Source organism: Ochotona curzoniae, unplaced genomic scaffold (genome assembly GCF_017591425.1).
Source record: "Ochotona curzoniae isolate NIBS_2020 unplaced genomic scaffold, NIBS_Ocur_1.0 contig_1014, whole genome shotgun sequence".
Taxonomy (NCBI): domain Eukaryota; kingdom Metazoa; phylum Chordata; class Mammalia; order Lagomorpha; family Ochotonidae; genus Ochotona; species Ochotona curzoniae.
In genome coordinates, this window is record NW_024464920.1 from 10,604,343 (window position 1) to 10,628,904 (window position 24,562).

General features: G+C 46.9%; 1 protein-coding gene across 1 annotated transcript in view; it reads left to right on the top strand.

Moving 5' to 3' along the window:
* The window catches only part of TMCC3 (transmembrane and coiled-coil domain family 3), a 69,354-nt gene that overhangs the window by 38,600 nt on the left and 6,192 nt on the right, over nt 1-24,562 (top strand). Inside the window, exon 2 of the mRNA XM_040980763.1 lies at nt 22,317-23,224. Coding sequence (XP_040836697.1) covers nt 22,317-23,224 — 908 coding nt within the window. The remainder of the gene's footprint in view (nt 1-22,316; nt 23,225-24,562) is intronic.

A 24,562-nucleotide genomic window follows, 5' to 3' on the forward strand; every position in this document is an offset into this window, starting at 1 on the left:
GGATGTGCAAGAAGAGACGCAGCACGAGTCCGCAAGGGGAAACCAACAGCTCTCAGTCCTCCAGGTAAAGTCAGAACAGATTTGTAATGCCTCAAGATAGCCACGCCCTAGGCTGGGCCAAGGACATTTGCATATTGACAGTTGAGAGCTTTGGTCAAAGAGGCTAAATAAGTAGAAAATAAATGATGGTGCCCAAACACACTTGTCCTTGAACTCATACCTGGTGATGTCACTCTTGCTCTCTTTCTCTACTCACTCGGAAGCCTGTCCCGTTATTAGAGTGGATATGATGTCCTGCCCTCTGGTTGTCTGTGATTGGACTTTAGGCTGTGTCCTCTGCCATGAAACATATTCACTGGATGTTGACTATCTGTTTATCCAGGATGAGAGCTATTAAACAATGTCTTCCTGACATACAATGGTACTTGCAGATATGTTTACAGCGGCCTTATTAATAAAACACCAGCCATAAAACATTTAAAGCAATAAATGACCTCAGAAGCATCAAGGATAAAAAAAAACACAAAGGAATTTTCATTCACCATGTTCAGGGTAATATCTTGGGCTGGATGAGTTTCATAATGTTCTCAGTTGGTGAATCTTAAACAGATGGCCCTGAATAGATTGGTGGATGGAGTCAAATTAATAAGGTGCTCTACATCATGGATAGAATTATGTGGTTAACAGCCCAGGACCCAGAGTTCCTAAGCTTTCTCAAGGATGATAAGAAAACCCCATGGTTCATTTGTCGTATGAATGTAGGCATTAATAAAGCTGAAAAAGGTGTTCTGGGGCTGGTATTGTGGCATCGCAGGCAAAACTGCCACCTGTGATACTGGTATCCCACATGGATGCCAGGTTGAGCTCCAAATGCTCCATTTCTGATGCAGCTACCAGCTAACGACGTGAGAAACACAGCGGAAGATTCTCCCAGAGCTTGGAACCCTGTCACCCATTTGGGATGAAGCTCCTGGCTTCAGCCTGGCCCCACCCTGGCCATTGCAGCTATTTGGGCAACGACCAGCAAATGGTCTTCCTCTCTGTGTAACTGACTTTTAGTACAAAATTTTGTTTTAAAAAGACATTTTACCCTTTGAACATAAAATTAGTATACTTTAAAATAGTAGTTCTGGGGCCCCACACGATAGCATACAGTAGAAGTCCTTGCCTTGAACGCGCTGGGATCCCATATGGGCGCTGGTTCTAATCTCAGCAGCCTGCTTCCTATCCAGTTCCTTGCCTGTGGTCCGGGAATGCAGTCAAGGATGGCCCAAAGCCTTGGGACTCTGCACCCGCATGGGAGACCCAGAAGAGGCTCCTGGCTTCAGACTGGCTCAGCTCCAGCCATTGCAGTGGCTTGGGGAGTGAAACATTGGAAGGAAGATCTTCCTCTCTGTCTCTCCTCCTCTCTGTATATGTGCTTTTCCAATAAAAATAAATAAATCTTTTTAAAAAATAGTGGTTCTGTGCACAGCAGTCCTGTGATGAGCTTGAAGCAGGTGCCCCGTCTGCAAGTTCTTAGCCTCATTGGAAATCACAGTTCTGTGCTAGGCCCAGTCTGTTAAGTGCTTTTTTTTCCTTCCCAGTTAATGGGAACAGAAGCAAGCCAGCACTGGGACCTCCTCAGGCTGTATTCTGTCTCTACTGACCTTTTTGTCCTTTCGTTACTCTAGCTTGGTTTTTGATTGTAGGTAGAATCGGGATCAGGGCCAGAGGAGGTGGGTGTGCAGTGGTCTGTCCTGTACGTACAAGAATCTGTGACATGTTCTGTACGTAGGGCTGAGAGTAGGGAAAATACAGCTTGCAGTATTGGGGAATTTCTCTTCCATTCCCCAAATCCATGGCAGATACAGCTGTCCCCTTCAGGGAAGTCATCTTTAGCTCCTACCTTTTCTTTCATCCTAGGTGAAAATTCTCCCTTTGTCATTTGCCAAGCTCTGAGATGAAAAGCACTTGAGGCTGTGGTAATAATTGGAATTGGTTCAGTATTTCAGGTCCTCACAACAGAAATTAGTGAGATGGCATGAATTTTCTGTCAATGTGTATGTAGCAAAATGTTGGATTGTCTGATGTACAATCCGTGATGTACAAAAAAAGACAATTTTTTTTTAAGGTGAGAACTCAGCTATCCTTAGCTACAAGAGGTAACTGTAAAAAATAGGAAGGTTCCAGCATTGTGGCATAGCCACCTGCATTACCAACATCCCATGTAAGTGCCAGTTCAGTAAGTTCCCTTTCTGACCCAGCTCCCTGCTAATGTCCCCAGGAAAGCAGGAGAGGATGGCCCAAGTGCTTGGATCCCTGCACCCTTCTAGACAACCTGGGAGAGGATCCGGACTTCTGGCTTCAGCCTGGCACAGCCTTGGTCATTGCAGCCATGGGCAGGGAACCAGCCGATGGAAGACCTCTCTGTCTGTAGCTCTGCCTTGCAAACGCATTTAAAACAAACAAACAAAAAAAACTTTTAAGAAAAAAATAAGAGGCTCCCTTGTGCTTGTGTGCTGTAGAGTGACAGTGGATAGGCAACTCTTGTCCAAATCATTTAGACTAGTTACTGGCTCGTTCTTGATGGACGCAAATCCGAAATCCCCACCTGTGAGATAGGCACAACTCTGTATGGCTCAACACATAAGAACCTAAGCAGTGTCTGTGCTCAAGGTGGAGTTTCATGAGTTCTTTTCCACATTACAGCTTGTCAGTGTTTTAGATCCATCACTTCTACTGGAGTGGCTTGCAGAGCCTGGTGGGGACCATGCTCCTCAGTCCTGGGAATCTTGCTTTTTAAACCTGCTTGTCCTGCATCTCTTTGTTGCTGCAGCCCTACATCTCACCCTGATTTAGAATGACCCATTTGATAATTTCTCAAGCAGCATCGAGTGTCTGAGAAAATCTGCTTCTTGCTCCTCAGGTAGGTACTCTGCACTGAGTTGGAACCTCCTGCACTGAGTCCACCATCCTGGAAGCCTTCTCTGTTGCCGCCAGGACCAGTTGGGTTTCTGTGCACTGTGAGTGAACTCCCAGGGCAGTCTCCTCACTCCAGTGGCTTCAGCGAACTGCCTGGCTCTCAGAAGAGGCCCAGGAAGGCAGTGGAAATTGTTTGCGGAGGTCTACTTTGGGACCTCAATTAATCAATTTCGTTAGCTTTTCTAAACACAATTTGCTCTAAGTAAGCCCTGATTGTGCTCTGTGTACTTGGAGTTCAGTGCAGCCTCTTGGAGAAACATTGGCTCTCTAAATAACTGTTCTGTAATGAAAAAGACATTAGCAGGCTGCAGCAACATGGCATTTAGAATTTGCTGCATTTTGCAGAATTTAATATGAAATATCTTTGTGTCTAGATCTGAGATAGTCAGTTACACAACACATTTTTAGTGCCTGGCTCCTACACTGTACAGACTTCTACTCTTTCTTACTCGCTCTGTTGAAACCTGTAAGTTGAATATCCCTTCCCGGAAGTGCTTGAGTCCAGATGTGTCCCAAACTTTTGAAAGCTTTTATTTTATTTTGGAATATCTGTGTGTTTACAGGTCTCTAATATGAATATTTGAGATCCAGAATGCTTTAAAATTCTAAACTTTGCAAGTATTGTGTTGGCACTCAAAAAATTGGAGGTTTCAAAGCTTTGGATTCTTGGTTAGGGATAATTTAGCATCATGAAAGTTTTGAAGGCTTTACAAAAGTGTTGGGTAACAAGATGCCCTACAAAGGGACACACTCATAAAAATAAGAAACTTTTCCCCTGTAGAATTGCGTAATAATTGCTCAGTTTGCATTCATTCATATGTACTGATAATTTGACTTTTCAACAACGTTGGCATGCCATATTGGGGCTGTGAGCCTTGCATGGCTAGAATGTCAGAACTGCCAAGGGTGATAGCTAAATGGCCCTATGCACAGGAAGGCCATCTTGAGATTCAGAAACTCATCACCATCAAGAGTTAACTGGTCCTTACATGGCAGGAATATCCTTGACAGGATCTAGAACAGGTGAGGTGTCTCTGACTGTTACTCTGATGAAATTCACTTCCAACAGGGATGGAAGGCGAGCACATGGCAGGGCTTGGGTTGGTTGTGGCATGTCCAGCTTGTGTGTTGTCTGGTCCCAGATAGAGCCTTTTGAAAACCACAGGATTAGTCTTAGGATGGGAAGTCTTAGAGTCTGCTCTGATGCTGTGATTGCTGAGAGTGAGAAGCTAGTTCTTAGTCTTACGCCTGCTACTAGGGCAGTGACGACTCACAGAAAGGATTGGAAGGAGAGATTAGTGGACTCGCAGCCATGGAAAACTAAATCCTTTATTGACCCAGCGGTCACAGAAAAACCACAGGGCATCCTGCAGGAAAGGAGAGCCTCCTTAAATACAGTTGGCAAGCATGGGCCCAGTGGTTTCCACTTTTCCCTAATTATGATGCTCTAGTTTTTTAAAAACAGGGTTGAAGCCTCCCTAGTTGATCATGAAATGAAGTTAGCAGCAGGTATTTTTCTGTATTTTGTATGGAAAAGCAGAAGGAATAGTGCAGCAGGTACTGCTCTGCCTGATCCAGATGTCAGTTCAGAATCTTTGTGTCTGTTCTCTGTGTGTGTTTGGGGAGGGATTTCTCTTTCTAAATAATACACCTACAGCACTCGATCATTTTGCTAGTGGTGCATATCTGCACACAAGGACTGTTTCTAAGTGGTACAATGAGCACATCTAGCAAAACTGTTATTTCCTACTTTACAAAAAAAAATTCAGGTAACTTTTTAAAAACTCACACTGCATATAGAAGAGAGAAGTACTACTTTCGAAAACTCATGTTTCACTTGCTGTGTGTATGCATGCATACAGTGTATGTATAGAAACATGTTTTTGCTCCTATGGCTCTCATTCGGAATATGGGATGAGCCATGTGGTAGCATAGAAAACTGGTTCCATGAACAGGCATTTGCTGCTTGGTGATACAACTAGTACTAAGCTGAGTGTTGTATGGTGCTTGAAGTAATTCCTTTAGGAACCTAAAAACCCAACAAGGAACAGCACATAAGTGGGATCCCTGCTCAGCGGTATCAGAAAGAGCTAAAATGGATCAGTGAGGGAGGGAGTGCTTTAGAAAGGCCTCATGGAGGAGCAGTGGGATGTGGGTAAGACGAGGCCTTGGAAATGTTGTGTCCACCAGTGCAGTGGTTCAGTGGACTCCTGTGCTGAGAGCTGCAGGGAGGAGAGCAACATTAGGTAGCTGCAATAGTAAACAGTGGTCCAGAGTACAAGTGAGCAGCAGCAGGAGGAGCGCAGTCTGCTCGTTGAGGGAAGAGCTGTGGCACATCTCAGGTGGTGTATTGGGATGAAAATGGAAACTGAGCAGCGGCCATTTGGCCTGATGGTTTGGGTGCTGGTTAGGATGTCCACATCCCACCTTGGAGTACCTGGCTGGGTTCAATTCCTGCTAGGGAATCTTGCTGATGGTCCAGGTAACTGGGCTCCTGCTATCCACTTGGGAGACTCGGATGGCAGGCTCCCGGCTCCATTGGCCATTGCAGGGACCTGGGGAGTGAAGCAGTGGGAGGGAGCTGTGTCTCTCTGTCGCTGTAATGAAGTATTTATTGTTTTAAAATACAAGCTGAGAAGATTCCTGGGATGACTTTCTAGAGATTGGATTGACACAATATAACATGGAAAGCCATGAAATCTGGTTGTCCCCTTGTCCTTTGTGAAGATGAGACAGGAAGTGATGGAGCTATTGATTCAGGAAGCTGTCCTGCTGGAGAAAGCAAGGAAGGGCCAATGGAGAGAGCCAGTGAGACAAAGAAGTAGAAGAGAATCCGTGTGAAAGAGGAGAATGAGTCATTCATTGATGCTTACCTGTCGCAGAAGTAAGAAGGACCTGCTCTAAAAGCGCTCCACACATTATCTGTAAAAATAAGCTTCCATCTCTTCATACTCCCAAAAGTGGCAGAAGGAGGCTTTTTACAAGAAGTAGCAAATTTAGGATCCTGAGATAAACATTTCTTAATACAATTCTCTGCTTCTGCTTAAAGGTTTGGAATTGGAAACTAACTGACATTTGTCTATAGGGTTTTAATTCAGAGTCCTTATTTTCCTGAAAATACCCACTGAGATTGGGAGCACTTCTTTTTAAAAAAAAATATAGGCTGAAATATTGCAAATGTAAGTTCAAGGCATTTGGAGGGTATTGTCCCTTTTGAAAAGTCAAATTAAATCTTAGTTTGAGGACTCAGTGCGATGGTTCAGTGACTGAATCTTTACCTTGCAAACGCCAGCTTCCTATGGGCACCGTCAGTGTGTCCTGGCTGTTCCACTTCCCATTCAACTCCCTGCTTATGGCCGGGAAAAGCAAAAGGAAGGCCCAAAGTCTTTGGGATCCTGCATTTACCCCGTAGATCCAGAAGAAGCTCCTAGCTCCTGACTTCAAATCAGCTCAGCTTGGACCATTGTGGTCACTTGGGGAGTGAACCGGTGGATGGAAGATCACTCTCTGTCTCACCATCTCTGTGTAAATCTGCCTTTCTAATAGAAATAAATAAATCTTAAAAAAAAAAAAAAGTTAGCTTGAATATGAGGTAAGGCTCTTTAAAGCAGTGTCTTAGGCTTTGACCAAAAAAGTACTCATAAAAATGATTTTCCTCACTGCAGAGGCTGTGAGGGCCCCCACTAGCTGGCACATCTGGGTCCGGGTGGACCTGCTGCGACAGATGCCCCTGCAGTGGCATGTGGTTCTCCTGCCTCTGAGCACTCGCTGGCCAGCCAGAGACCACAGACACAGTGTCCACTCGCATGCATTCAGCTGTGACCCATGTCTTTGCACAAGCTGACTCCTCTGCCGGGACCTGGGCTTGATCCTCACGGGCCTCCTGTTATGAATCTGAAGACTGTTTATTGTGCTCCACTGCCCTTCTACAAAATGCATACAGAAGCAAATTCCAGGGTGTTGTTGAGGCGGTGGAGGTAATCAGCAGCTTCGGCTGGAATTGCTTCATCACAGCAGTAGCAGCAGCCTTGGTTGGGCTGTGGCATTTTCCGAAGCTCCTGCCTCTCAGAAGGATGCTAAACCTGATAAAGGATAGACACTTACACATCTAGAAAGGCCCTGTTCCAAACCCTTTCCCAGCACTGCTTCTTTCCATCTCCCCAGTCTCCCTGTGAGGCAGAAACAGCTGTCCTCAGTGGCAACTAAAGAATTGGCAGGCAGCAGAGTTGGGAGTTGAACCTAGGCAGTGTGGCCCTGGGGTCTGGCCCTTTAATCCTAAGTAACCCTCTGTATAGGCCATATGACTGTGGAATCATTCCACAGAGCTTTCCTACCACGTCTGAGCTGCCTGGCGGCTGCAGGTATCACAGATACACCCTGACAGGCTGTGTCCTCTGTCATAGAAATATAGAAATATAGTCAACCCCGCTTATCTTTAAAAAAAAAAAGGTCACACTTCATAATTCCTCTTACTTCGTTGTGATCCCACCCCAGGGTTACAAAGCTGTGTGTTCCTAGAGCACTCTCCTCTGCCGAAAGCATGAGTCTTGAGTGCAGCTCTGCTCAGCATCTTGGTCGCAGAGTGTTTAATGAAGCTGCTAGCACTTTAGCCAGAGGAGAGAGCTCGTATGGTGATGAGACTCATTACTAGTGGTTCACATAGAAGCAACCTACATTTTTCATTATGCAATGTTATCTGGGGATTTGAGCTAACTTTCTCCTCCTATTAGTGTCAGCTTGAAGATGTCTCTGGTAATTGCCTCCCAGCACCAAGGACTGTTAAAGCTTTCTATGTTCCCTCTGTCTTCTATTTAATAGGAGCACAATGATTTAAGTAAACTAAATACAGTGTATGGGTGGCAAGGGTTATAGAAAATGCGTGTATCTAATCAGTGATTTGGTTTCAGCAGTAGGTTTCTGAGAGCTGGATGTTGTTGGAGAGAGGTGGACCTGGGCTGGAAGCAGCACCGCTAGTTGTTAGCTCAAATGACTCCAGATAAATCATTTCTTTCTCTCATTTGTAAACTGGGAGTAACTAAATTCTAATTGCAAGTTAGGTTATGTATTCAGAATATTTGGAAAATAGTCTAAGTGGTGTGAGTTGGACGTAGTGGTCGGGGTGCTGCCTGGGACACCCCTGTCCCGTAGTACAATGCCTGAGTCACAGTCCTGCCCCTGATTCTGATCCCAGCTCCTGTGAGCCCTGAGAGGTCGCGCTTGGCTCCCTGCCACCTGCTTGGGAGACCTGGACCAACTCCAGGCATTCATTTGGCCTGGCCCTGACTGTTGCCGACGTGTGAGGGAGTGAGCCAGTGGATGGAAAATAACTCTCCATTTTGAACATACCATTTCTTTTCCTAAAAGAAAATTGTTTTTTATGTAAAGATCCTTAGAACTGGTTGTGCTTCTTTTTTCTAATAAGTCTGAACCATGTTGCCAAGATCTGTCCACACTTGGGTCATTCTTCTTGGATTATGCCTTGGTTTTTTGAAACAGGTCACTGCTGTCTTACACTTTAGAGGGTACAAATGGATTCCTTTATTTTGTGTTCATGTTCAGTATAGCTGTGATTTCCTATGGGGCAAGAAACTACATTTGATAGATTTTTTTATTATTGACGGCTAATAGATGTATATGTTTATAGGGCATGGTATGTTGATGTTGGAGCAATTGCACGCTATGTATTGGTCAACACAGGGAACTTAGGTTGCGCACAGTCCCCAGCACCCATCATTTGCTTGAAATGAGCACATTTTTCACTATTTTGATTTTTGTAAAACTAATCACCCTTTAGTGCAGTGGAGCACCAGGACTTGGTGCTCTCATCTGGCTGTGATGGTGCCCGTTTGAGCAGTCCCTACCCCTTTTCCCTCTCCCTCACTCTCTAGTTCTGTGAGCCTCGCAGTTTAATTCCACACTTGAGTGGAATTCTGTGATATCTGTCTTTCTGTGTCTGGCTGATTTCACTGAACATTATAGTCTCAGGCCCTCGTACGTTGCCACAACATTTGACAGTCTTGCTGGTGCATTAGTTTGTCATCTGATGCAAAACAAAACCTTTTTCACTTGATGGTGGATTGAGTCAAAAAATATAGTTGTGTTTTCAAGGGAGCAGTTCCTCTGGAACAATTAGGATGGTGCCCACAAGAAAACGATTGCCTGGGCAGGAAGGGTTCACACTGCACGTCTACCACCTTGTGGACTGTAAGATCGGTTGTTTGCTAGCTGACGCCTGTGTTCTGATTGGAGCAGCAGCCAGCCACAGGAGCCATCGGGTCCTTGAGTATTTGACCTCTCGTAGGTATTGAAAGCCATCCAGCACAGGCTCTGCTGCAGGTTTTTCTTGTTCCCATTGCAGACACCTGAGCAGAAGGAAGCATGCAGGACAACTGGCTGGACCAGTTGGCTGTTGGTCAACCAGTGACTCATTCAGCACTAAGGTGTCCTGTGGGGGAGGAAGTAGGGCACAGACACAGGTGGATTTTTTTAGATGACATGCCCCTTCAGAAAGCATCCAAACAAGTGTTTGGAACAAGTTTGGAGCAAGTGTTCTGCAAATCCTAACTGTACCCAACAGAGTAAGCTGAAGGTGGATTTCAGGGAGAAAGCCCAGGAAGCAGTCAGTCCCAGTTAGCGGGGGTAGGACTTGGAGGAAAAAGCCCTGTGCAAGTTGAGCTTTGAAAGGGAAACTGCGAGGTAGTACACGCCAGGGTGAGGAGTGCAGAAATAAGAAAGTGCATGACGTATTCCAGAGTGGCTGGCAGTAAGATGAAGGCCACTGGTTGGACATGGGTACGTGTCCTGACACTGGCATGTTCTCAATACCTCCAACTTCTTGAACAAAGCCAATGACACCTGCCTCGTGAAGTCATGACCCTTAACAGGGTCTGTATGCCATGAGGGGTGCATCTATTGGAATATGGCCTCAGTAGGACCTCATTAAGAAGACTTTAAAATCTTAGCTACTGATTTCACCTTTAGGGAACTTAAAAGGGTTTTTCAGAAGGAACAGAATATGATCTGATTCACCTTTGAAAAAGATCATTTATTCATCTCAAGAAAATCAGAAGCTTTATATCAATAGCCTGTTTGAAGATTCAGTACAACTTCAGAGTAAGGTTTTTTTAAAAAAATATTTGTTTATTTTAAAGGCAAAGTAACACAGAGAGCTCTTGTATCCACTAGCCTACCTCCCTAAATGGCCTCCAGAGGTCCAGATATGTGGGCCTTCATCTGCTGCCTTCATAGGTCCATCAGCAGGGAGCTGGGTCAGAAGGTATAGTAGCTGGGCTGCCATTGTGGCATAGTGCTTTAAACCACTGCTTGCAGTGCCAGCATCCCATGTGGGTGCAGGTTCAAGTCCTGACTGCTCCACTGGAGATGCAACTTCCTACTAATATGCCTGGGAAAACCATGAAAAAATGGCTCAAGTGCTTGGGCTGTAGTATTCATGTGAGAGACCTGGAAGAACTCTTAGCCCTTGACTTCAGCCTGACTGTTGTGGAGTGAACTAATAGCTGGAAAATACATCAATCTCTCTCTCTCTCTCTCTCTCTCTCTTTTCTCTAAGTATAACTTACAAATAAATAAAAAATTTGAAAAAGACGTAGCAGCCAGCATGCAAACCAGTACCTTGATGTTGGATGCCAGCCTGGCAAGTAGCAGCCTAACCTACGAGCCACACCGTGTGCTGAATATACTCTTCATTGACACTAGTTTTTCTTTTAAATATGTATTATTTTGATAACATTTAAAGCAGCCTTTTATTTTTAAAATCCATGTAGTTATACTATTCCTGGCTTATTTCAGAGGGAAGATCTGCTCAGAGATAGCTTTTGGTATTACGAAAAAGAAAAGAAAAATATTGAGCCATTTTTCTTCTACTTTCTTAAAACTACTTGTGTTTCTAAGCCCATTGTGATAGCTACTCGTATCTTGATGCCTTTATATCAAAATTCTATACTACAGATCATCCTGTATGTATGTTTTCCCTATACTATCTATTATAGTCTCTAATGTCAGTCACACCCTGGTTTGTGGAGAATAATTACGAGGTTCCGATTTGATTTGGTAATGATGGTACTTTGGGGGATCAAATTCTAAATGTTATTTCCTGGTCTTCGTTTTTGTGTTGAAAGCAAAGTGATGGAGAATTGAGACAGGCAGAGCTCTTCCATCTGGTGGTTCACTGTCGTGTGGGCTGTGGGCCCTGAGTACTTGAGGGACATCAGCAAGAGCTTAGGCCACCACACTTGTCTCTGGTTGGGAGCCACTTGGTTAAGGCCATGAGTCCCCATGTGACCTCGGGTGACATTCTGTAGCTGCTCTGGAGGGAAGGAAGCAGCTAAGCCGGTTCGAGCAGGGGCACTTTGCCTTCTTTGTTTGTATAGGGTTAGGTACGGGCAGGATGACAATCCTATGTTCTCAACTAAAGGCCGCCTGCCCCTTTCCACTGGCTGCCAGACAGACAGTGATAAGGCTCAGGAAATACAGAGCAACAGTGATACCCATAAGGCCACAAAAGGAGGGGCAAACCAAGCAACTGGTTTGTCTCCTAGCAGCCAAGGCCAAAAAAGGAAACCTGGCTATGGTGATCTGGAAGATGCCCCCGTATTATATTCACTTGACTAGTTTGTCCAAGAAGGTACAAGAAACCCATTACCTCCTCCTCTTTTGTTGACCACCCATAATGAACAGAGCATGGGTGAAAAGGAGAAGTGACTTGGTTCATGTTCAGACTGCTGCTTTTGAAAGTTGAGGTTGGGTCACCTGAGATATCTAAGAATTCTCCAGCAGTTCTGCAAGTGGAACTGGTGTAGCCAATCGGTGCCTCAAAGAGCTCCTTTTAGCCCTCACTGCTCTACGGTGCACCCACGAGAGCATTGTAGGACTCCCCTCCAAGAGCTGCTTCACAGGAGAGGTACCAAGGTCCTGGATCTATAACTGTCACTCACACTGGGAGTAGGCACAGGTCCATGCCAAGAGTGCCACCCTGTGGTGTCTCAGGGATAAGGGAGGTGACGGGCATGCACAGGTGCTAACTGGAGGCAGACCTGACCCCAGGTGCCTTTTAGGGCTGGCTTTTCTCCCTGCTCACTGAGGATGGGCCCTGGAAACTGATTTTTTGCCTCATCTTTTTTTTTTTTTTGAAGATTGTTTTATTTTTATTGCAAAGTCAGAGGTACAGAGAGAAGATCTTCCGTCCAATGATTCACCCCTCAAGTGACCACAGCTGCCAGTGCTGCACCGATCCGAAGCCAGGAGCCAGGAACATCCCTCACGTCCCTCACATGGGTTAATACCTTCCCACTCCCTCACTTCTCCTGGTGTTGGAGAAGCTATTCCTACCTCCCGTTCCTTGGTGATCTCCCCTTGCTAGGCAGAAATGGAAGGAAATTGACCCAGCAAGGGTCAGAAGGTCCTGGAACATTCCCCTTAACCCCAAGGCATTACCTTAGTGCCCTGGGGGCACTCCCTCTTTTTTAGTTCCCTTCTGAATTTGGAATTAAAAGGCTCAAAGTGAGCCCCCCTCACCCTGTTCTGGGGTTCTTTGTTTAGTCCTGAAATTGGGGCTTTCTGCTTTCTCTTCATCAGAACTCACCACTCCCCAACCTAGCTCTTGCTAAGAAGGAGCTGTTGTCCCCTTTCAAGAGCGCATGCCCACTTCCCTTTCCCACACTGCCTGGTTCTGAGGACCGGAATCCCCTGAGACGCCTTCCTCCTCTTAGAAATAGCCTGCTCCCTCCCGTTGGTTCCTCCCCAGGGAAGATGGCTGTTGCTGGCCTCCACCCACGTCTCATAGGTGTTGGTTCAAGTCTCGTGAGTGTCACCTTCCCCTGCTACCCATTAAGCGACCATCCTTTTCAATCTACTGTTTCCCCCCTTTAATTCTCATCTAGATTCATATTTAGTAAATCCTCACCAGTCAGACTGATTCTGTAAGAGATCAGTTTGTGTTAACGTGCGCATTCAGAGCCATTTTGGAGAAATATGCATTTTCTGCTGTGTGTAATGCAAAGCAGATTACCGTTGTTGCCTGGTAGAGACTTAATGAGGAGATAATTATTTCTAATTACAGTATCAAGTGTTTGTAAGTGCTTGAGGATGCTTGAAGAATTTGTTTTTGAGAGCCTTAAACACTACCTAATCTCCCTCATGCTATTAATTTACAGCATCTGTGGAGGAAAGATGGGGTATCACAGGTATGTGTCCTCCGACCCCTGTTCCGAATGGCCCCTTACCTCAGCAGTAAGACAATTTGACTCTCACCCATGATCAGTTTATTTTGTCCATGATGCTGAGAGAGGAGGGGGTGGGGTGGGTGTTTGACCCAGTTCCCACACTGTACGCAGTGCACTCCAAGTTCAGAGTACACTATTATCAGACTTGGCCCATAAGAAGAAGTGGCTCCTTGTCCAAACACACCAGAACACACATTCGCCTCAGACACTGGGCTAGCAACAGGAGATGGTATCCAGATGTAGTGGGGCAAGGTGCAGGCTTGTCAGGCACTCAGGTACTTTGTGACTGCTGGTTAGCTCCAGGAACAAGAGAGTCAGGTGTGTGCTGCTGGCAGCCCGGGGCTTGGTTCATCTTCCCTGGGCCCCGTGTCCTCCCCAGGGCATGTTTGCACGTGTCTGAAATAATCGCGAGGTGGCAAGAAGGAGGAAGGCTTAGTAGGATCATGCCTGCAATGAGGTCACTGGGTGGTGGTGTTCTGCCAAAGGCCATTGGGATGTTTACTGTTAATTTAAAACCTAGCCTGCTATCCATTTACTGGACTTTGAGTCCCATCTGATGGTGCCAACCAGATGATTTCATGGATCTGATATGGATCAGGGGGCTGGATGCACCCCACCCCTGGATGGGGAGGAAAGTGACTTCAGGTATCCGTTCTGATGGTGCCAGCACACAGGGAGGCCCCCTTGAATGTGGCCTCCAGCTGTGTCCAGGGTGGAACTTGGGTACCCTACCTGGGGTTGTTTGAGTATCAGTCCCCCACTCTATAGTCTCCTAGACAGGGCCAGCATCTCCCTGGGTCCTTTGTCCTCTTACATGTCCCTTCTGCTACTGTCTCATCCCCTTTCTTGAACTTTGTTCAAAGAAGAGCTGAAAGCTTTTTGGTTCTCAGAAAATATTTAGACCTCAGTCACTGTTTATGTTCTAGAACTCAGAGCAGCATGGGTAAAGTTTACAGACTGGATCAAACCTGAGATTGCCATGGCTCCAGGAGTCAACCAGGGAGAGGGCTGATGACAAGTTACAGGGGTGAAGATTTCAAGCCCACTGTGAAGGACTGCCTGCTGCCAGGGTGGTCTGAACTAGAACCACAGAATGCCCCACGTCTGTGTGACTGTGCCACACTCTGCAGGGCCAGCATGATCATGCCACGCTCTGCAAGGCCACTCTTGCTGCTCCCTAAACCTGAGTGGATCCCTGGCCTAACCCATGGTCCTGAAAGCACATAGGAGGGTCCTTCAATACTTGCACGGAAAGGAGTGAGCCTGTGACACAGTGGTCATGACGCTGCTTGGGACACATGTGTCCTGGAGTCTCTGGGTTTGCTTTCTGGCTCTACTTGCAGCACAGCTTCCTGCTAATGGGCCCCCGTGGGAGGCAGATGATGGTTCGAGTACTTGGGTCCTCCCATGTAGGAGACCCGGATTGAGTTCCCAGCTCCTGGCTTCAGCCTAACCCAGCCCAGGCTGTCGTGGGCATACAGGAAATAAACCAGAAAATGAAGGATCTCTCTGTCTCTCGTTTTCAAATGAATACCAATAAATTTAAAAATTAAGAGTTCATGGAAAGTAAATGATAAGGGGTTTTTCTTGGTACAAAAATTGTTTTAAAATCCATGTGTCCTTTTTTTATAACACTCATTTTCCAGAACAAGTCCCTTTTGAGGACTTCATGTATGCAATGGAATTCAACATGTTTTTGTACCAAAATAGGCTGATTTTTCAATTCTGTTTTCTAGGAATGTTTTCAGTCCTCAGTGTTCTCATAAACGTGCATTATTATGAAGAATATTTAAAGTGTCAGACTTTTTTTTCTTTGAAGTACCTAGTCACTGTTTATAGGGAGGCAGGAAGGACACAGGTTGGGTAGACCCTACTATTTCTGGGCTGCGTGCTCCCGGACAGCTTGCTTAGCTTCTTGGGCTCAGTTTTCTCATTTGCAAAAAAAAGTATGTAGTAGGACATGCCTGGGAGAGTTTTCACAGCGAAATGAGCTGCTGTCCATGTCATTCCCGTCGCATTCTCCTGCCTGGGAGGGCGAAGGAGCTGCACTGCCCTGTGCCCTGTGTGTTGGGGAGGGCAGCGTGAGGCATGGCAGCAGTCACGGATGTGGCTGTCCTGGTAGAGGATCTGGCACCTGACTCACCAATGGCCTTCCAGATGGGCGAGTCCCAGCACAGCCCGGCCTCCAGCAGCTGGCACACACAGCAGCCTCGTTAGTGCAGGCAAGGAGCACCCCGTCTTTGAACACAGAATTCTTGACTTGGTTACCACAGCTCAAGCCTCATGCAGGCCACCATAGGCTGTCTTGACTATACCCAAAGCAGAGTGCAGCTGAAACAAGTGAGTTAGTAGGAGGTGTTTGGGACACAGCTGCTTCAACTGCAGACTGCAGAAGCGTTCCCAGGTTGTGAGCATGTGGTGACTGCCCATGGGTGCCCGTGGACCCAGCCATAAGTGTGCACTTGTGGGCACTCTGAAGTGCCTGATGTCTTAGAAAGAACGCCCTAAGGCCTGGTGCCATGACTCAACAGGCTTGGTCCTCCACCTTCAAGTGCTGGCATCTCATATGTGTTCCAGTTAGTGTGCCGGCTGATGCACCTCCCATCTGGTTCCCTGCTTATGGCCTGGGAAGGCAGCAGAGGATGGCCCAAAGTCTTGGGACCCTGTGCTTGTGAGAGGGATCTGCCAAAGGTCCCTGGCTCAGCTCCGGGCATTATGGCCATTTGGTGAGTGAACCAGTGAATGGAAGATCTTTGTCTCCTTTTCTGTGTAAATCTGCCTTTCCAATAAAAATAAATAAATCTTAAAAAAAACAAAGAAACAAAGAAACAAAGAGTAGACCACCTGACCCTTCCCTCTGTGTGGGGGTCCAGGCCACCTGTCTTTAGGTGAGGATTTGTCACCCCAGCTGGGACCAAGCAAGCATTGCCATCTCTTCTATTGTTCCCATCTCTGTATCCCTGCCCACACATTCTAGCTACTTTGTGCTCCCAGCCCCTCAGTCCATATCCAACAGGGGTGTCCTTAGTCCATTTCCTGTCACTGTGACTGTACCACTGCTGAGTAGCTTATGTAGAAAGATGCTGATTTGGCTCTTGAATATGGTGGCTGGGAGTCTGCACACCAAGACGCAGCACTGTGGCCAGGGACCACCCTGGCTGTGTCACACTGTGGCTGAGGAGGGGCAAGCATGGGTATGGCCTTGCTTTCTAGCAGCCTGCTCGATGGAGACTACTCACTGTCGTGAGACCAGCATGGACCCATCCCCAAGGATGAGCCCACCAATGACCCAGTGAGTTCTCATCCCAAGGTTCCCCGAGGACATGAACTTGGAGTGCACTTCACCAGAACAGGGGCCCCGTGAGCCCCTGCACTCTCCTCTGTTTCCGCAGCCTGGAGATGTGGGCGATGTGCCTTTGCGTTGGTCAGCCTTCATGTTTGTTCATCACCTGGGGAGCCACAGGGAACAAATGTGAGATGCAGCAGCCCTTGCTGTCTCGCAGCCTGAAGTGCTGTGTCCCCAGCGACTGTGCTGAGGCCTGGGTGGTACTGTGAGAGCTGAACACCCTTGGGGTGTTGTGTCGTGCTGTGCAGAAGGCTTGGTTTATCACAGAGATGACTTGTGCACAGTTTTCAAAGGGCTTGGGCTTCTCAGCCTTTGTTCCAGAGCTCTGAGGGGGTAGCATAACTGCCTGTGTTGTTGGAAAGAAAACCCAATTAGGGAAGGCATCTGCTGGGTTGCCTCTTAGCTGGGTGATAGCAGCGAGTCCTTCTGTGAGAAGCAAAAGACGCTGGCCTCATTTCTGCCAAAATGCTAATGCATTTCTTTTTTTAAAAAATTGGAAAATGCAAAAGCAGAAGAAAGTGATTCCCCCTTGTAGCCCCACAGTCTAACCTTTGTCAACACTTGGAAGTTTGTTTGCCTTTCAGGTAGTTGTCCTATGCAGACACTTTTTAGTAAACTTGAGAAGGTGACTGTCGCAGAGCTCTGATGAAGCCATTTGTGCGCTAGCAGGTCTTTAAGTCCTGTGTGTGCGTTGCCTCATTTACTCCTCATCCTGCATGTTCAGAGGTGAGTTGAGATACAGAAACACTAAGGCATTTTTCCCATGTCAGAGCTCCAAAGAATAGTGGAAGCATGGAAACCAGAGTTCCAGCGTTTAGGGTGGTAATGAAGTCGCCACTTGGGGTGCCCCCAAGCTGTATCAGGGTCCTTGATTGGAATTCTGGCAACTCTGCTTCTACCCCAACTTCCTGCTAATGAGCCAGCTGGGAAGCAACAGGATGACTTGAATACTTGGGTCCTTCCCGTTTATGTGGGAGATCCAAAGTGAATCCCAGTCCTTAGCTTTGGTCTGACCAAGTCTCAGCTGTTGCAGACATAAATGCATGCATGTCCTGAAATACATGAACCAGCAGCCAGTGGGAGATGTCTCCATATCTTCTCTCCGTCTCTCTCAAACAAAATTAAGTAAGTAAGTTAACTGCTAAAAAAGAAAAAATGAAATCCAAAGTAGCCTCCATCATCTTGGACATGTCTCATGTAGATTGTATTTCCAGGAATTGTGCAGAATTGTCTGGTTCTTAGAAAAAATATTTATTGATTTATTTATTTTATTGGACAGTCAGAGGAAGATCTTCCATCCAAAGATTCACTCCCCAAGTGGCCACAACGGCCAGTGCTGCACCAATCCGAAGCCAGGAGCCAGGAACTTCTTCCATGTCTCCCTCATGGGTGCAGGGTCCTAAAGCTTTGAGTCATCCTCGACTGCTTTCCCAGGCCACAAGCAGGAAGCTGGATGGGAAGTAGGGTGGCCAGGAAACGAGCCAGTTCCCATATGGGGTCCCAGCGCATGCAAGGTGAGGACTTTAGCCACTAGGCTGCTGCACCAGGCCCAGAATTGGCTGATTATTTCTCCTTCAGTGTGGAATAGGAAATGCAGCCCACAGCCATGACTTTATTTACCCAAGAACATGAGGCTGAAGCCAGAAGCCAGGAACTCAGTCCAGATCTCCCCAGTGAATAGCAGGTACCCAGATATTTGAGCTATCACCACTTGTTTCTAGGGTCTGCAGGAGCAGGAACTGGAGTCAGGAATCAGAGCTGAGACTCAGACCCAGGGGTTTGGGTATGGGATGTGGGCAGCTTGCCTGCTAAGCTGAACACTCACTCTAATGTGGATGGCTGGCTCGCAGTGATCTGTCAGGCAGTCAGGCCGTTATAACCCAGAAGGTGCAGCCCGGAGGAGTTTCACCTTGAGACTCTCATTAAGCATTTTCCACCAAGATTTGCAACAAGTAGTAAGGCTGAACCATTATGGCTGCAAATGCTGTTGCTTTCTCCCCACCCCCTGCCTTCAACCTGGCCTCTCATGGATGTGTCAGGCATCATCACACCTACCAAGTGGGACAGAAGTCAGTCTGTGTCTGAGTGTAGAAATTGCTGCGTGTTTGCACGGCCACCCTGTGCCCACAGCGTGAGAAGTGGCTTCTGCTTCGGGAGCTGGCCTTTCTCCCTTCCCCCCCTGGGCGCAGCTCAGTGATGGCAGGACAACAGGTGGTGACACTGCTGAGCTGGGGAAGGTAAAGTATAAAACCTTCTTTGTCTTCAGATGTGATAGGGGACTGCTCAGTAGAGAAAGTCAAGCTTTTTTTTTTTATGAAGAAACTTAATCTGATCTGACCTGTAATCTCCAGGAAGGCAAGTGTTGAGTCTTTAGATAACTGACAATGTTAGGAGCAGAAAATGGCAGGGAGAGAGTGTAATCAAGAACACTGCTGGGAAAAGAAACAAAATCAGGACCAAGTGACCGGGGGTGTGGTGTAAGAGGACCCGAGGATTGGGGGGTAGGGAAGGAGTCCTCTGTTATTGTTTTTTTTTTTAATTAATTTCTTTTTATTGGAGAGTCAGATATATAGAGGAGGAAAGACAGAGAGGAAGATCTTCCATCCAGTGATTCGCTCTACAAGTGGCCACAACATCTGGAGCTGTGCCAAACTGGAGCCAGGAGCCAGGACCTTCTTCTGGGTGTCTCACGTGGGTGCAGGGTCCCAAGGCTTTAGGCCGTCCTCGACTGCTTTCCCAGGCCACAAACAGGGAGCTGGATTAGAACCAGTGGCCCTATGGGATTCTGGTGTGTTCAAGGTGAGGACTTTAGCCATTGGCCACTGTGCTGGGTCCTGTGTGTTTCTTAAACTGAGTGCTAGCTGTACTCTGTGGTCAATTTCTGGAACTTCACTGAGCGGTACACTTAGGAAATGTGTTCTCTTTTACTCGTAAATTATACTTCTACTAATTTTAGAAATCCTGATTTGCGAATTATGTTGCACATTCCTTACAGTTCAGTCTGAACCAGTGCAGACTTTATCATCTTGGAATTGAAAGATTGTCTGCACCAGGAGTTATCAGAGCTCTGAAGGCAGAACTGCTGAGGTCTTTTGCTTTTTGATTGTTTTGGTTTGGGTTTTGGTTTTTGTGTTGTTGTTCTTTACTATGTCTGATGTCACCTTCAGCAAACGAACGTTTATTGAGCACTTTCTGTGAAGGAGGGAGGTGCCCGCAGAGTGAGTCAGGAGCTCCCTGTGAGGGTTAAAGGGCACGGACGGGAGTGCAGTTAAGAGGCCATTTGTCATATCCATGTCATGGTATCTGGGTTTGCGTCCCAGCTTTGCTTCCAGTTCCAGCTTCCTGCTCACGCACATCCCTGAAGGCAGCAAGTGACAGCTCAAGACTTGGATCCCTGCCACACACATGAGAGACCCCAGTGGAGTTCTGGGCTCCTGGCCCAGCCTTGCTGTTAACAGGCATTTGAAAAGCAAGCCAGTGGATGAAAGATCTCTCACTCTCACTGTCTCTCTGCTCTTCTTTCTAACAAAGCTGTTCATTGATTAGAGTGACAGAGAGTGACAGAAAGAGATCTTCCATGCGTTGGTTCATTCCCCAGATGTCTTCAACAGCCAGGGCTGGGCCAGGCCATAACCAGGGGTCCTGAACTCTTAGTCTCTCACCATAGGTAGCAGAGATCCAAGTACTTGGGACATTTTCCACTGCTTTATCAGGGGCATTAGCAGCAAATTGGTTAAGAAGGTGAGCAGCTGAGCCTTGAATCAGTGCTCATATGGGGTGCCAGCATTGCAGGTGGTGGTTTACCTCTACTTTGCCATAACACTAGCCCCATCACTGCCTTTCAAAAAACTGAAAAAAAAAAAAATCTGAAGTGTGTAGATGAATCGTAAATAGAGGAATCAAATACCTACCTCAGAATACACACAGGATACCTGGGTGAGCAAACCTCATGGAAGAAGAGGCATGCCAAGTGGATATTAGGGAAATTTGTAGGATTTTGAAATCAAATATGAGTGGGTGGCAGGCATTGTAAATATCATAGATGTGAGAAAAACCCACAGGAAATTTGGGCATGTTTTGGGAACTTTGTGGTGTCTTAACTCACATAAGTCATATCAGTGGACCCTTTAGATCCAGCTGAGGACTGGGCTGTGCTAGGGCTCTACAGTGGCCAGTGTAACAATAATCCTACGTGAAATAATTTGGGGGGGGGGGGGACAGTAAGGAGCCAAATGAAGGTTTTTAAGAAGCAGAGCTGTATGACATCTCCTATTGCCAATAAAATCAGACTCCCCATCTCAGTGATTGTACACTTGCCATTAATTGCCCTGGGTACCCAAAATAAATACCTTTGTTGCCTCTTTTTGAACCCATGCCTTGTATGGGTCCACTGATGAGGCACCTGAGCGTAGCTTTCTCTACCCAAGCATGCCCCTGGGCCAGGTGAAGTCACAGTGCTTTGTCCATTCCTTCAGATCTGTATCTCTGTCCACAGCGATTGGCATTCATCTCCCACGAACCCTTGCTGTGTGGCGCTCTTTTGCAGCATCACCACTTTTCATTCTTAGCAAGACCATGAGCAGGAGGAGAGGGGCCCAGAAATAATGTTAGCAAACATGTGTAGGTTATGAAGGAAGCCTGACCTGCCAGCGGAGGGTTGTGCCCACTGACCCTCCGGGGTCCAGCACTGGGCAAGATTGATCATGTGACCATTCAGACTTGGCAGACCCATTTATTGTAGATGAGAGTTTTTTTGTTGCCAGCCAGGATAATGTGCTGACTGTTGTCTTGTCTCCCATTCTGTATCTGTTAAGACCATGTATCAAAACTGAGAGGACTGTTAACTTGCCAAACCAAGGTGTCTCAATTTAGATCTTAGAAATTGCAGGGAAATGTGTTTGGATGTTACAGAAACCTGCTTTGCACCCCCTGTGGGCAGTAATGATAGAGTGTGTTGATGTGGAAACTGGATTCAAGTTAGGGAAATCTGGGTCCAAACCTTCACTTTCTACATGTTTAACATGTCTGTTGCAGCCATGGTGATGGTTTCAGGCCGGACTGTGTGTTTGGGGGAGCACGTCCATGGAAGCTGGCTCGTAGTGGAATTTGACCTTTCCTTTTAGAGCAGGAGTTGACCACTACCCCCTTGCCTGATGCAAGGTGCTGCCCTGCAGGTCCTTTTTCTGGGTGAGAGAGAAAGCTGTCATGTGTCTTAGCACTGTCATGGTTTTTCTTTGCCTCACTGTACTATGGCTTGGAATGCATACTTAGATACTTAGATTCTGATGTTGTAGAATTACGTATCTAGATTTGGTTGCTTGTTATTGAAATTAATCTTGCACCATATTTGTTCTGTCACATCATTGGACGAGTATGTTAAGAACATGAGTTTCTTGTGTCTGTGTTTGTGCTTGCTAGGAGCTTTGTTTGCTTCACCCACTTTTTGTTAAACAGGTGAGTTTTAAATGGTTCATGGCAGGTGTTCTGGTACTGGAGCATTTGGTAAGCCAGAACTGACTTCCAGCCTCATTGCATCCTGTGCCTCCTACCCTGGCTGCAGCCATAACTTCATCAAAGAATTGGACACCCTGGGAGCACTGGCCCTCCCAGCTGCCTAGCACAATTGCCCTGCTCCTGCATTCAACGTGCAAAGACACTGATGAGTTTTTATCTTGGGACACCTGCTGTGTGAGAAATTGGGGACTTGGTGTTTGTGTGCTGTGTATGGGCAGAGATTCCGCTGACGCCCCCTTTTCGTCTTGCAGGTGGAACGTCATGACATGAATACCTTAAGCCTGCCCCTGAACATCCGCCGTGGGGGTTCTGACACCAACCTCAACTTTGACGTCCCAGATGGCGTCCTGGACTTCCACAAGGTCAAACTCAGTGCAGACAGCCTGAAACAGAAGATCCTGAAGGTGACAGAGCAGATCAAAATCGAGCAGACCTCCCGCGATGGCAATGTCGCCGAGTACCTGAAGCTGGTCAGCAGTGCTGACAAGCAGCAGGCAAGCCGCATCAAGCAGGTCTTCGAGAAGAAGAACCAGAAGTCGGCTCACTCCATTGCACAGCTGCAGAAGAAGCTGGAGCAGTACCACCGCAAGCTGCGCGAGCTTGAGCAGAATGGCTCGTCCAGGAGCTCCAAGGACACCTCTAAAGACAGCCTGAGGGACATCCAGCACACCCCGCAGGCCAAGTCGCGCACGGCCCCCCATAGCATGGAGAGTGCGAAGTCCACCATGCCCGGGGTGTCGCTCACTCCCCCGGTGTTTGTCTTCAACAAGTCCCGAGAGTTCGCCAACTTGATCCGGAACAAGTTTGGCAGCGCTGACAACATCGCCCACCTGAAGAATTCCCTGGAGGAGTTCCGGCCTGAGGCGAGCGCCCGGGCCTATGGGGGCAGCGCGACCATCGTGAACAAGCCCAAGTATGGCAGTGATGACGAGTGCTCGAGTGGCACCTCGGGCTCCGCCGACAGCAATGGGAACCAGTCGTTTGGGGCCGGGGGAGCCGGACCGCTGGACAGCCAGGGGAAGCTCACTGTGATCCTGGAAGAGCTGCGGGAGGTCAAGGACACCCAGACACAGCTGGCTGAGGACATCGAGGCACTGAAGGCACAGTTCAAGCGCGAGTATGGCTTCATCTCCCAGACCCTGCAGGAGGAGAGATACAGGTACGTCTGGCCCAGGGCTTCTGTTGGAATTCTTTGCAGGCATGTAAATTGCTCACTGCTGCAGCCTGTGGGAGGCCATTCAGCCTATAAGCCCCATGCTGATCAGCTGTGGTTTTCAGATTCCGCTCAGAAGCTAGGGGGAATCAATAGTTCCATCCATCCTGCTGAGATGGTGGAGTTTTACTGTTGGTGACTGCTGGCTGACAAGCCAGAGATGCTGTCCATGAGTCTTTAACTTGTCTCTGAACATTGGTCTCTGCGGGCTGTGACTCACATGCCTACTTAGAAGCCTTCTGCTACAGCCATGTCACATTCACTCACGCATCTGTATTTGCTGTTCCTCCCAAAAGTTTGCAAAAATAAAGTAGAAAGTGTGATCCAGTAAGATAGATTGTATTGGTGTGTCAGTCTTCCAGCTTTATACACTTTTGTTTTTGGTGTGCTATATTTTACCCTAAGTCCGGAACCCATCAGGTTGAAATATATTTGAGAGGTAAATCAGATAATCTTAAAAGAAGATCTGGGGGACTGACTTTTATGTACTTATAACTTATCAGTAAGTGTATGTACTCAGAGATAAGGTGCTGTTTTTCCAATGAAAAGATCTAGAAGTTTTTTCAGGTGGGATGTTACCCTTTAAGAATGTGTGTAAAATTGTGAAATCACATATTGTAGCCTTTAACTTTTTAGTTTACACATAGTTTTCTGATTGAGATACGACATGTGACTTTTCCCACACTCACAGTCAATGGAATTTTCTAGACTTTCCTCGTGCATGTTCAGCTTTGGGGTCTTTGTCACAGTGGAGCTGTCTTGAATAGCAATCTTTCCCAACTCTGTTGACTTTAATCTCATCTGAATGCTTTGGGATACAGTACTTTTGGGGGTGTGTACTTTACCCCAAGCTGCAGATGCCCGCTTTTATGCATTTAGGGCTGTTTTTATCCTGTGGTTAAGTTTATGATTTCTAAGATATAGCCAGTTACTATTTTAATTAAGAGGCCTTTGAAATAGCATTTTTATTTATTAGAGCACAAAAATTTGGCCTGAGAACAGTTACTAAATTTGCGTTAAGTGTTAAGGATCCTTTAAAAAAAAAAGGATTCTTTCAGGTGGCCTGAGAGATAAGCATGTAAAGCTGGCCTTGATCAAAGCCACTGCAGCGAAGGCATCTTCCCCAAGGAGTGCGTCCTGCTCCAAGCAGTCCTTAACCAGGACTCACTGGGAGACAGCTCCTCTTCTCTGCGGTGGGGCCACTGGGAGGATGGGAGGCTTGGAGCCTCCATTTCTCCTTTGTGAATCCCCCCCCCCCCCCCCCGCCGTAAGCTTAAACCCTAA